The 12765-nt window shown below is 47.8% G+C and overlaps 1 protein-coding gene across 1 annotated transcript; it reads right to left on the reverse strand.

The window, feature by feature from the left end:
* Positions 1–5019: 5019 nt before the first annotated feature.
* Positions 5020–6051, reverse strand: LOC104404703 (olfactory receptor 5AR1-like). The gene has a single exon (XM_010013215.1). The coding sequence runs from the start codon at positions 6022–6024 to the stop codon at positions 5020–5022; it is 1005 nt and encodes a 334-aa protein (XP_010011517.1). The 5' UTR covers positions 6025–6051.
* Between the last annotated feature and the right edge of the window lie 6714 nt (positions 6052–12765).

A 12765-nucleotide genomic window follows, 5' to 3' on the forward strand; every position in this document is an offset into this window, starting at 1 on the left:
CAGCCACGCAGCCAGCGCCGGCGGGTCCCCCCCGTGTCCTGCCCAGGCTCATCCTGCCCGGACAGAGGCAGCCCTTGCTGCGGCACGAGCTGAGCCCCTCGATGCAGGCCAAGGCGAATGCCATTGTGGATACCATCAAGGAGAAGGAAGTGCGGAGGCTGTGGGGGGACCCCAACCCCACCGAGGAATCCCTGGCACTGCTGGTGCTGTGCCCTCCACCGCTGCTCGGTCCCCTGGCCCCAAAGCTGCCGAAGGAGAACAGAGCAGGGGAGCCCAGGGCCCTCGGCAATGCCAGTGCAGCGGGACAGCACAAAGCAGGACAGCAGGAACCACAGAGCACACGCAGCTCTGAGGAGAAACCAGCCATCCAAGCACCAGAGGGGGATACACCGAGGAAGAGCCTCCTTCACCTGGACAGGGCTTTGTCGCCATGGGACAAGGAGTGCCTGTGGCCTTTTGGTTTAGCTTCCCCTGCCCTTCCCAGCCTGGGTAATGGAGCAGCAGGACCAGAAGCAGGACCAGCTTCCATCCTACTGAAGAAAGATGTTGGCTGTCAGATTAATGTCCCCACACAAGGCAGGGGCCAGGCCCCCGCTGGGGACAGGAGCTGGTCCTGTGCCACAGCACCTATCAGCATCGCAAGGCTGGAGCTGAACCAGAAGGTCCACAGCAAACTCTGGACACACACAGCAAGAAAATGCCTGGAGATAAAACTCCAGATGCTCCCCACGGCAGTGCAGAGGTCCATGGGTACGTTGCATCGCTCACTGGCCAAACTGAGGCAGGCTGGGGCTGGGCATCTTCGGCCACGCAAGGACCGTGCCCCTGTGCCAAAAGCGAAGCAGCTCATCCAAAAGGAATGGGTCATGCAGCAGCGGGTTCAGGCATCCCTCACCTGCACTATGGTCCCCATGACACCGTGCTCCTGCCTGGACTGTGTTGCCTCCTACAGCCCTGTTCCAGGGGATGAGAGCAGCCAGGCATCCCTGGAGGGCAGGACCCAGCCCAGCACATCCTGCAGCTCTGGCAGTGAGATGGGCACAGCCACCAAGGATGCACCAAGGACACCCTGTGGGATGGCGAAGGACTCAGCAGGGCAAGCATCCACCCTTGTGTCCCCAAGCCTTATCCCAGCATTCCCTGCTATGGACACCAAACCAGAGCCAGGACAAGGAGCACACATGTGGTCAGCCCATGAAGGCTTCATGGCAACAGCCCCAGAAGCCCCACAGAGCCATTGTGGCTGCTGCAAGCAACAAGCCAGACCTGCTGATGGCAGCTTCCCAAGTGGGATAGCCCCTCTGGAGAGCACCACGAGCAGCACCAGCAGGGAAGGGAACACACCATCCAAGCCCCGGGGGAACGAAGCAAGCCAGGGCAGGCAGAAGTGGTGGTCCTCGAGGAGGCAGAGCTCTGGCAGCTCCGAGAGCTCCCTAGGCTGTGGAACATGGTCCCAGGGCACCTCCGGGAGCACAGACAGGCAAAGCAGATGGACTCCCGATGGCGTCTCACAGGGAAGCCCACCTGAGATAGCTCCAACCTCAAACCCCTGCTGCCCGGAGGGCATCCCCAGCCAGCACAGCCCATCCCCACAGCAGCCCTGCGGTGCCCCTGTCACCAGGAATCTGTGCTCATGTCAACCATGCCCAGCCCAGGATACCCAGGACACTGCAGCAGCATCGACTGGCAACACCCTTCGTGTGGTGCTGGAGAAGATCCGGCAGCGACGAAGGAAGGTGTCCTCATCCCCGGAGAGCTCTCCCACTGAATACAGCTGCCATGGTGTGGAGAGGCAGGGCCAGGCTTCCCACGGCTCCTGCTCTCCGTGAGCCCTCTGTTCTTGTAAGCAAACATGTTTGTGGGTCTCCAAAGAGCCATGCAAGTGGACTGAGCCCTGCTGGAGGGGCAGCAGGATGTGTTGGGGATGGGAAAGGGAAGGTGGGCTCAGGGGCACTGGGGAAACTGTGCTGTCCCAGCAGGGGGACCTGGCCAAGGGGAGAAGCGTGGGCAAGGTGGTTGCTGCTCCTAGAGCTCCTCCTCAGCCCTGCCCTGGCCAGCCCCTTCTGCCACCCTGCAGGACAGGTCCTTTGGTTAAACTTAACCTGTTCTCCAAGCCTTCCCTGACAGCAGCTCCTCCAACCCCAGCACACAGTGTCCCTGATGCTCCAGCCCCATCCCAGGCTAGCAGAGCATCGCAGGGACCTTTGGGGACCACAGGGCTCTCTGAGTGCCTGTAGCTGCCTCTCACAAGCTCACTGACCAGACAAGGAGATGCCAGTGTCCAGCTGTGGGGCTAAAATCCTTGATGCCTACAGCAGGTCTCTGGGCCAGTTCCTGCGCTGTCATTTCTATGCTGTGCCCCTCATCCTGAAGCTCTCATGCTCCATCACATACATCAAGGACCACTTCACCGGTGCAGCTGTGCTCATCACCTCAACCATCCTCCTCATTCTCATCTCCTACATCTGCACCAGAGTTGCCATCTACAAGATTAAGTCCAAAGGCAGATGAAAAGCCTCCTCCACCTCTGTTTCCCACCTGACTCCTGCAACCATGTTTTATGGAACAGGCTTCTTCATGTATTTACCACCCAGTTCACAATTCTCTATGGAGCACAAGATCATCACTCCATTTATGCTCTGGTGATTCCCATGCTGAATCCTATGATTTACAGCCTGAGGAACAGAGAGGTCAAATAAGCCCTTTAAAGAGCAGTAGCAAGGCTGTATTTCTCTCTCTCTCTGAGTACCACAGAGATTCAGGAGTCCAAACAGGCCTAAAAGAACCTGAGAATTGTCAAAAGAGAGTAATTAAATGTGCAAGTGGGTTGGCTGTCCCCGTCAAAGGAAAAGCAAGCCTTATAGAAGCCTTCCAATACCTAAAGGGGCCTACAAGAAACCTGGAGTAAGACTTTTTACAAGGGCCTGTAGTGAAAGGACAAGGGGGGGATGGCTTTAAGCTGACCCCAGAAGCAGAACAGTGCTTCAGCCTATACTGAGCTTCCTGTGTGCATTTCTTGGAGCACACACTGTCACTTTGTCCACATCGATGCATGTCTTGTGAGTTGTCAGATGGCTTTGGGATGTTTGGGGGATTTTTAATGGTTTCCACTGTTGTATTTCCAGAACCACAGGAAACCCCATGAAAACATCTGGGACTCTGCTTCCAAACCACAGAATGGTTTGGGTGGGAAAGGACCTTAAGACCATTTTGTTCCAACCCCCTGCCATGGGCAGGGACACATCACACTAGACCAGGTTGCCCAATAATAGGGCAATAGCCCCTATTTATCAGTAGAGAACTTCTGATCTTTTCACCTTACTCTAAGTAGTCTGTATGTTTCATGGAGCAGGAACTATGGACCAGGAAAGATACTTTGGGTCACCTTATGTGCTATTAAAACTCATGCTTAGAAAACCAAATCCCAACCATAGTGTAGGTTATGGCATTGAACTCTGTGGGAAGTTTCATAGTGTTACAGCTACATGGGTAGCCCAAACTTCTTAATGCTTGGCTTTGAAGTTTAAATGGTCTCAGATGGAGTTACATGCATTTTCTTAAGCTGGTGAGATACACTTTAAAACCAAAAGAAAATCCCAGAAAATCCAGAAAAAGCTCTTTGGTCATTGCAGTTGACTTTTGAACCTGTGACCAGCAGCTGAGAACGGATGAAGCTTAAGTGATTTCCACTGGTTTAGTATTAAGAATGTGCATTTGTTACCACTAAGATACAAGTTCCTGCAGCGAGGTCATTAGCTTATCTTTCACACCAAGACAGCAACCACAGAAAAGGCCACTGAGACAGACATCCTTCACATGTGGTTTTAGTAAGTAGTGTGCAAGCAACGAAGTCACAGCAGTGATTTAGCACCCAGCACAACAGGTGGAATGGCACATCACAGCGCTTCAACGTAGCCCAAGGTCCATCTCAAGTGTAAGAGTTTATCATCCTAGCACAGAGCCTTGTAGCTAAGAGATACACAGATATATAGCCACAACACAGAGCAGACTGCACAGCACCCCACCTCTCTGCACATGCATTTCTTCTTTTGTCAGCCCTGGTTTCACTTTCTGCCTGATGTGAATCACTGTTCTTACTTATGGACTCACACAGACCTAAAGACACTCTGCAAATCTCCCTTCATTCTGCCAGCACTGGGAAAAGCCAGAGCAATGATCACAAAGCCCATGACTACAAAGCCTCCCTTTCCCCCACTGGCCATAAAAGGAGTCTTAAAGCTGTCTAATATATAGACATCAGCACAGTTGACATCTCTACTTCAGACACTGGAACAGGCTGCCCAGGACAGTGGTGGAGTCACCACTCCTGGAAGTGTTCAAAAGCCATGTACACAAAGCCCTTAGTGGCACGGTTTAGTGGTGAGCTTGGCAGTGCTGGGGAACAGTTGGACTTGATGTTAAAGGTCTTTTCCAACCCAGTTGATTCCATGATTATGGGAGTCAATTCACTCCCTGGCAGACTGATTTTGAGATACATGGTGCAAACTGTGGCCAGATAGTTCCTGATGGCACTGCAGGTGTTGCAGTTGGATTCTTGGCTTGTTGGTTGAAAACACACCCAGACTGGTGGTTTTAAATGATGACAAAGGAGCCTTTCTTCCAGTTAGCCTCCCACAAAGAATGTGCTCATGTTTTCTGCAGGAGCAATGCGGTCTATAAGAGGCACCAGTCCTATAAGTTGCTTTAGTACAAAAGAATGTATATATGTATATCTTAAGTGTGCCTACAGGATCATCTCCCAACATTCACGCTCCAAGATACATGTTCAAGACCTGTGTATAAGGCTCAGGCTCTCATCTAAGCTTCTTCTGTGCTTGGTGGAGAATAACATTACCAGCTGAAATCATGTCCTCCTGTGATAGTGACCAAAAACTGTAGCATCCAGCTGGTCTCCTGGAGGTGCATGCTTCTGTTAACTTCAAAGAGAGCCCAGAGAAGGAGTTTTTATTCCAGCATCCAACTTTTAGATGGCTAAAGTTAGAGAAGGTCAGTCACAAATCAAAGTTCATATCCAGCTGGTGGGGCTCCAGAGGGTGCCAGAGACAGAGAATGATGTTCTTGTCTTATTAAAACAGTTCTTACCTGGCTGATCACTCTTCTCAGGGCACATTTCACTTCTTTGTTCCTCAGACTGTAGATTATGGGGTTTAGCAGGGGAGTGAGGATTCCATAGAGCATAGAAACTATCCTGTCCTGCTTAGGCAAGTAGGCAGAGGAAGGCCGTGCATATGTGCAAATGGTGGCCCCGTAGAAAAGGCAAACTGCTGTCAAGTGAGACCCACAGGTGGAGAAAGCTTTGTGCCTGCTCTCAGAAGAGTTCATGCATAGGATAGCTGAGAGGATGTAGATATAAGAGATCAGAGTGACCACAAAGGCGCTGCCCCCAACGGCCCCAGCAACTGTGAGAATTACCAGTTCCCTACTGTAAGTAGAGGAGCAGGAGAGGGCCAGCATGGGAGGGATATCACAGTAATATTGGTCAACTTCATTAGAAGCACAAAAAGAGAGTGTAAAAATCAAAGATGTGTGTAACAGGGAGTTTAACAACCCTGCTACCCAGGTGCCAGTGGCGAGGTGAGCACACAGCTTCATGCTCATGATATTCATGTACTGCAGCGGATGGCATATTGCAACGTAACGGTCATATGCCATCACAGCCAAGAGGAAAATCTCCGTGCCTATGACATCAATAAGGAAGAACAGCTGGAACATGCAGCCATGGAATGAAATCACCTTGTTCTCTAGCAACAAGGCCTCCAGCATCTTTGGCACAATGATAGTGGGACATAAGATATCCAGTAAGGATAAGTTGCCAAGGAAGAAGTACATGGGGTTGTGCAGATGAGTGTTTGTGCTAATAGCAACAAGGATTGAGATGTTGCCTGCCACAGTGGCCAAATAAATGATCAAAAACAACACAAGGAGAAGAAAACGGACTTCTGGAGCATCAGAAAGGCCTACAAGAACAAATTCAGATCCCATTGAGAGGTTGCCCCTCTGCATCTTATCTTTCAGTGTGGAAATGATTGCAGAGGTTTACCTGGAAGAAAGAAGTAGTTGTAACTTAGTTAAATTGCATCTCCTTTCTAAAGAGTGTGATATTTTATGGTCTGTTTTGCAGTTCAGAAACATTAGCAAATTTACATTGCCACACTCAAAAATCTAACCTAAAGGCAAAATACAGGTATTAAACTAAACAGTGATTAATCAAAAAGGTTTAATTCTTACAAGCCAAAGTGCTGACAGTCAAAGACAAAGGTACCTCCTCTGTGGTGGTTACCTTGGTTGGACACAGTCCCAAGCAATCCAACTGGGCTTTGAAGGCAGCAGCACTCTGAGCAAGGGGAGTGGAGACAGATCTGCCAGAGGGGAGATTGAGATGAGCTCTGAGGCAGAAGCTCTTCCCTGTGAGGGTGCTGAGGCGCTGGCACAGGGTGCCCAGAGAAGCTGGGGCTGCCCCATCCCTGGCAGTGTTCAAGGCCAGGTTGGACACAGGGGCTTGGAGCAACCTGCTCTAGTGGAAGGTGTCCCTGCCCGTGGCAGGGGTTGGAGCTGGAGGAGCTTTAAGGTCCATTCCAACCCAAACCAGTCTGGGATTCTATCTCTAGAAATCCTTTCAGCATAAATTAGGGTTTAACAATAATAATAGTGATGATAACATCACTAAAGGGGTCCAGATTACTAACTGAAGCTAAAGACTTGATTTTAAGCAAGTAATGCTGTAAGAGAAGAATTATCTCTCTCGTAATCAACACACAGGTAATATATCCCAGATTTTTTTTTGGCTTTATCCAGTGGGATATAGAGAGGTATAATCTAGCATCCACTTAAAGACCTCCCTTCTTTCTATATTTTACCCTATGGAATTACATAACATTTTTAGTCCTTCCAGGACTAGCTGGACTTCCCATCCCCTTTTCCCAATTCAAAGTAGTCTAGGATCAGCGTTGAAGGATCTCTCTACCCTGCACTGCTACACTGAATTAAACTCGGTACTTAAAGTAACGCTTTACCTCATAGCCCTATAGAGAGGTAAAGCAAAGTTTGGCACAAGCAACTCCTTGCTTGAAGATTAGAGCATGATCATGAGGTGATTGAATATCAAAACAGATTCTCATTTATGAGAGATACAGAGAACATGTGAAATAGGCGACATATCCCATCTAGGACAGGCTCATTTATTGTCTCATGTTCTCACAACAGCTTAAACCACCATAAGATACATTTTAGCAGAAACAAAAGGCACATGGTACTTTAAATCCCAACATCACTCATTCTTATTATGGGAAATCCAGGTGAAATACAACAGAAACCTAACACAGAAATACTCACTGCTGCAAAGGATTAGTTATTGGCTCTACACAGTCATCTGTATCTCCAGGAAACATGACTCTCTCTTTTCTTCTTTCAACACGTGGTTAGAATATCTACATATGACAGGAAAATGATTTCACTGTAATCTCTGGAGCAACAATCTATTAAGGAAGCGATGGCTCCAGATTTAGTAGCCTCATGCAGGCATCTGCAAGCACTGGCTAAAGCTTGCCTGCAAGGGTGAGCACCTGTTTAATGAGCTTTTATACATGTGAAGATGTATCTGGGGAGGAGTCTCTGAAGCTTTTTTGGATGCTGCCTTTACTGCATCTATGTCGCTTTCAAAGAATATTGTCAAAGGAGACTAATGCGATAAACTATTGCTCCACACTGAACCATTCGCTTTCTATGGTATTCATGTTGCAGGACCTTTTTGGAGGGCTGTGGTTTGATACCTGAGTCTGCTCCCAGGAGAAAGAAATCAATGGTGTCCATCTCCCTGGGTCCTGCCAGCCCAACTCAGTCATTCCAGGTTACTGAAGTTTCACATCTCGGGAGTCCAGTGTTCCAACTTCTTTAATCTAAACTACACCCTTAAAACTACTCGGTCACAAATTGTTCTCAGGCCAATTTGTCTTGCTCTGGAGCCTGAAGTCTATTGCTTACACATACTGGATCATAATAAATTGGGCAACAGCCCCTCTGCAAAAGGCACATACCTTAGAAGAGGGCAGTGACAGCAGTGTCCTTGCAGGGTGAATGAAGAGCAGAACCTGAGTGACTGCCATGGAGCAGTCGCAGCCCCAGCACAAGGGCAGCCAGCACACCACCATGTGCCAGTGTAAATGCTTTCCATGCTGGTTTTATGGGCAATCTCTAATTCTTGAGAGGAGAAATCTTTTCATTTTTGTATAGCTCCTACAGAAGTGACAGAAGATCAACCACTTGTGAAATCCATGCACTACTTGAAGCAGACGTGTACCTTGGCATAAGAAGGGACACAAATTATTAGCACTATGAAGAGCTGACAAAAATTCCCCTCTGGTTCCAGAAAGCATCCATGAATTATGCATTCATTTATTGGAGCATCACTTTCCATCTGATGTACTGCTTCTATCCCGCTATTACCTGCCCATAGCTTCTACACTGTCAACATGAATGATGCTGTCAGTCATTCTTAAAGCCTGTTTGTCATGTTTGCAGTGTGCATCTCGTACAAAATTAAGACTTCTGCATGTATGTCAGAGATAAATTGGAGTTCTCCAAGAGTTATAAAGCACAGGCCTTTCCTGATATGATTGTACAGATCTGGGGTTGAAATAAATCCTTACGGTCCAGGTATTTATGTACTCCAATTAGCCCTAGGACCATCAAACTTGAGGTTTTGCAACAAAAAGCGGAGCTGATCATTCTGTAATAAGCCCAGATGCCAGAAAGAGATACAGTAAAGAGATCAATCTCATCCATAGCTGGGGGAAGAACTAGGACTGTGCCCTTCCAGCTTCTGAAGCTGCTTTGGTGCCACTTCCACTGGCAGTTACCCACCTTTCCCTTGAACAGCCACAAGAGGGCAATACCTCATGCAAAAACCTCCATGCGGTGCAAGGCTCAGAGCTCATCGCTGTACCAATGGTCAAGAGATGCCAGGACGATACCGGCCACGAAAAGGGAGCTCCTACCATTTGCTTTGTGTATTTTTAATCTGAGACCTGATATCTAAAGCCCAGTGCTGAGAATCATGGAATGGTTTGGGTTGGAAGGGACCTCAAAGCTCATCTGGTTCCAACCCCCTGCCACAGGGGGTTGATCATTTAATCATTTCAAGAATCATTTAAGACTTGTGATGTGAACCTCTCCTTGATTGTGTTCGTACTTTGATATGTTACCATGCTTTAGAAGCTTGCATTTTGGTGAGATAGCTGCCACATGTGCACCACACTGGTGGCTACAAGCCATTTACCAGGATGCCAGGCATTATGCTGGACTAAAACTGGATTATCCCAGTCCTAAGCACAAATGCAGGCTAGGCGGAGATGGATTGAGAGCAGCCCTGAGAATGACTTGGGATGTTGGATGATGAGAAGCTCCTCACAACCCAGCTTCAGTGTGTGCTTGAGCCCAGAACACCCCCATGTGCTGGGCTGCAGTCAGAGTGTGAACAGCAGGTCAAGGGAGGGGATTCTTCCCCTCTGCTGCGCTCCAGGGAGATTGAGATGAGCTCTGAGTCAGAAGCTGTTCCCTGGGAGGGTGCTGAGGCGCTGGCACAGGGTGCCCAGAGGAGCTGTGGCTGCCCCATCCCTGGCAGTGTTCAAGGGCAGGTTGGACACAGGGGCTTGGAGCAACCTGCTCTAGTGGAAGGTGTCCCTGCCCGGGGCAGGGGTTGGAGCTGGAGGAGCTTTAAGCTCCCTTCAACACAAACCAGTCTGGGATTCTATCATTTACTATATGCTTGCCAAGGCCTAGTGAATTCTACATAAGCAAACACTTCCTAAGAAGAGCCTTACTAGCCTCTGCATACACTAGATGCTTAAATATGTGCAGGAATTACAGCAACTCAGACACTGCTTGGGAAAACAATTAGGCCTTAACCCTAAGCACCTGCAGACATGACATACTGCTTGAAGAAAGGGCATTCTGCCTCAAGGCAAGAAAATCAAATACAATTCCCAGGTAGTATTCCTCATCTTGTAATACCTCGAAGCAGCCTGGAGATACTTGGATACTGTAAATCCCTCAACTGTTGCTATCCCATACCGCTAAGTTTCTGGCATATGTAGTATGGTGGAAAAAGCATTATGTATCTCACCCAAATAGCTCAATCATCCTAAGTCACTTCCTACAACTCAATGTGCTCATTTTGCTGTGGTCTCCACAAGAAATCCCAAGCTGAGGATGCACCCTTTAAATGAAATTATTACATTATATTTTATAATAAAGCAGTCATTTCCTCCCAAACCACAACAACACCAGATACATTCTCCAGATTAAGAGACAGCACAAGGTTTTTGCCCGTCCCTTCTGCTATGCCAGGATCATCCCCAGCACAACACAACCAAAAAGATTTGATTTTGACCAGTTATGGGATTACTGAGCCTTGTTGAGTCTGGAGCTTTCCAGCTTGGAATGCTTATCATGAACCCAGACTAGTTACAGACTTGGCTGCTGATAAAGCTCCTTTTTCTCTAAGGTGTTTCTCATTTGTGTGACTATTTGAGGCAGTTCTGCTGGCTTCATGCTTAACAAAGGAATAACCCCACAGTGCAACTCGCACTGCAGACGGGCTCCATACTCACTGTCACATTCCCTGACAGTGTTCTCTCTTCTAAAAGCTAAATTTGGGATTTTAATCAGAACTTTGTTCCCTATTTGCCAGGTTCTGGCCAAAAGGAGCAGCCAGAATTGGTCAGTAGAGCAGGAGTCCTGCGACAGCTCTGGATTAGCCTTAGTTTTGCCAAGAACCATTTCTGAGTTTAGTTTCTGTTGTGAAGACCTGATAATGCGCCACCCCACAAAAGAGATACCTGAAAGTTGTTCCTGCCCATGGCAGGGGGTTGGAACTAGATGAGCTCTAAGGTCTCTTCCAGCCTAAACCTATGATTCTGTGATTGAAACCAGCCCAATCCAAGCAGTTTAAAGCTGCCCTCACAACAGTGCAATGCAGATCATCATAGAATCATAGAATAGTTAGGGTTGGAAAGGACCTTAAGATCATCTAGTTCCAACCCCCCTGCCATGAGCAGGGACACCACACACTAAACAATGTCGCCCAAGGCTCTGTCCAACCTGGCCTTGAACACCTCCAGGGTTGGAGCATTCACAACTTCCTTGGGCAACCTATTCCAGTGCCTCAGCACCCTCACTGTGAAGAACTTCTTCCCTATATCTAACCTAAACTTCCCCTGTTTAAGTTTAAAGCCGTTACCCCTTGTCCTACCACTAGAGTCCCTAATGAAGAGTCTCTCCCCAGCATCCTTGTAGGCCCCAAGAGATAGCTCTGCCTGACCCATAGTCTTTAAGTAAAACTGATTAGACCAGGATCTCTTCAGTTTTCTTGGGATGTAGCAAAATCAGTTTTCAAAGGACTTGATTGGACCATGGCATCATTTCTGATAATAAGAGTTTGGGATATTCCATGTTGCAGTCAAGGGTCTAAGTAATATCAAAGAACACCTTGTATCTAATGCTTCAAGAACCAGATATATTTAAGGTTCTAGGCCAGCTTGGACAGAGCCTTGGAACAACATGGTCTAGTGTGAGATGTCTCTGTCCATGGCAGGGGGTTGGAACTAGATGATCTTAAGGTCCTTTTCAACCCAAACCATTCTATGACTTTTTGTCCTTTGAGGCAGTTTTTCCACTGTCCTTTACATTAAGGCAATAATAAACCCACAGAGCTGCTAATTTCCAGGAGAGAAAGAGCGTGAGATGTTAATGATGCACAGTGAAACCAATTTACACATGCTTACAAACTCACCTGCCAAGTTGCACCATTGCAATTTGCCAGGCACCAACTTTTTAAACAGCATCTACTGAGGCCTTATTAAAACCATCCCAAGCTGTTTCCTGGAGAGAAGAATCAATTATATTAAATTGGTTGTCTTGAGACACAGGTTTCCCCAAACCACACGGAGCTCGCATTTGGCTTCAAAATCAGAGTGGTTATTTCGAATCAATACTTGCAATGATCTGCACTGTGTTTCCTTATAGAGCAAAGGAAATAACAGGCTCTTCCTTTAGAGGATGTGTGAACTTAAAGAAGGAAATTAGAGTTTTGTGATTACAAGTAAAGAACAAGATGAAATCCAGCGCTGGTTCTGATGGGGACTTGATCATCAGACAAAGTTTAGTCATTTACTAATGGTTACCAGTCTGTTCCGCACAGTTTCCCTTCTGCCTCCCAGCACACAGGTTTCTTCTTTAGGAGTGGTAAAAGCCCCATCCCTGGCAGTGTTCAAGGCCAGGTTGGACAGAGCCTTGGGCAACATGGTCTAGAGTGAGGTGTCCCTGCCCATGGCAGGGGGGGGGGGAACTAGATGGTCTTTTGGGCCTTTCCAACCCAAACCATTCTGTAATTCTTAATGGGACATATCATAATGTTGAGAGAAAAATGGAAAATGAGAAATCCTGTGTTGAACAAAAGTGTCCATCACTGGCAGACTGTGAAATGGGTCCCCTCACGTGAGGAAAGCTTCCACAGTCCAGTAATTGAGGTGTGACAGTGTAAATCCCAGAGGAACTCCAGGCCTCACAGCTTCGACTGGCAAACAGCAAGGTCCTTTCTAGTTTTAAGATCCATGGATTTTGCTCCACAGCCTCGTGCCATGGAGTGGGACAGAGACAAGACAGTCCTGAATTTCCTCAGTGGTCTCAGAGATCCAAACTAAAACAAAGACTGAGACACTGTCAAGGAGAAGAGTCACTCAGCTTGGA

Source organism: Nestor notabilis, unplaced genomic scaffold (assembly GCF_000696875.1).
Source record: "Nestor notabilis isolate BGI_N333 unplaced genomic scaffold, ASM69687v1 scaffold94, whole genome shotgun sequence".
Classification (NCBI taxonomy): Eukaryota; Metazoa; Chordata; class Aves; order Psittaciformes; family Psittacidae; genus Nestor; species Nestor notabilis.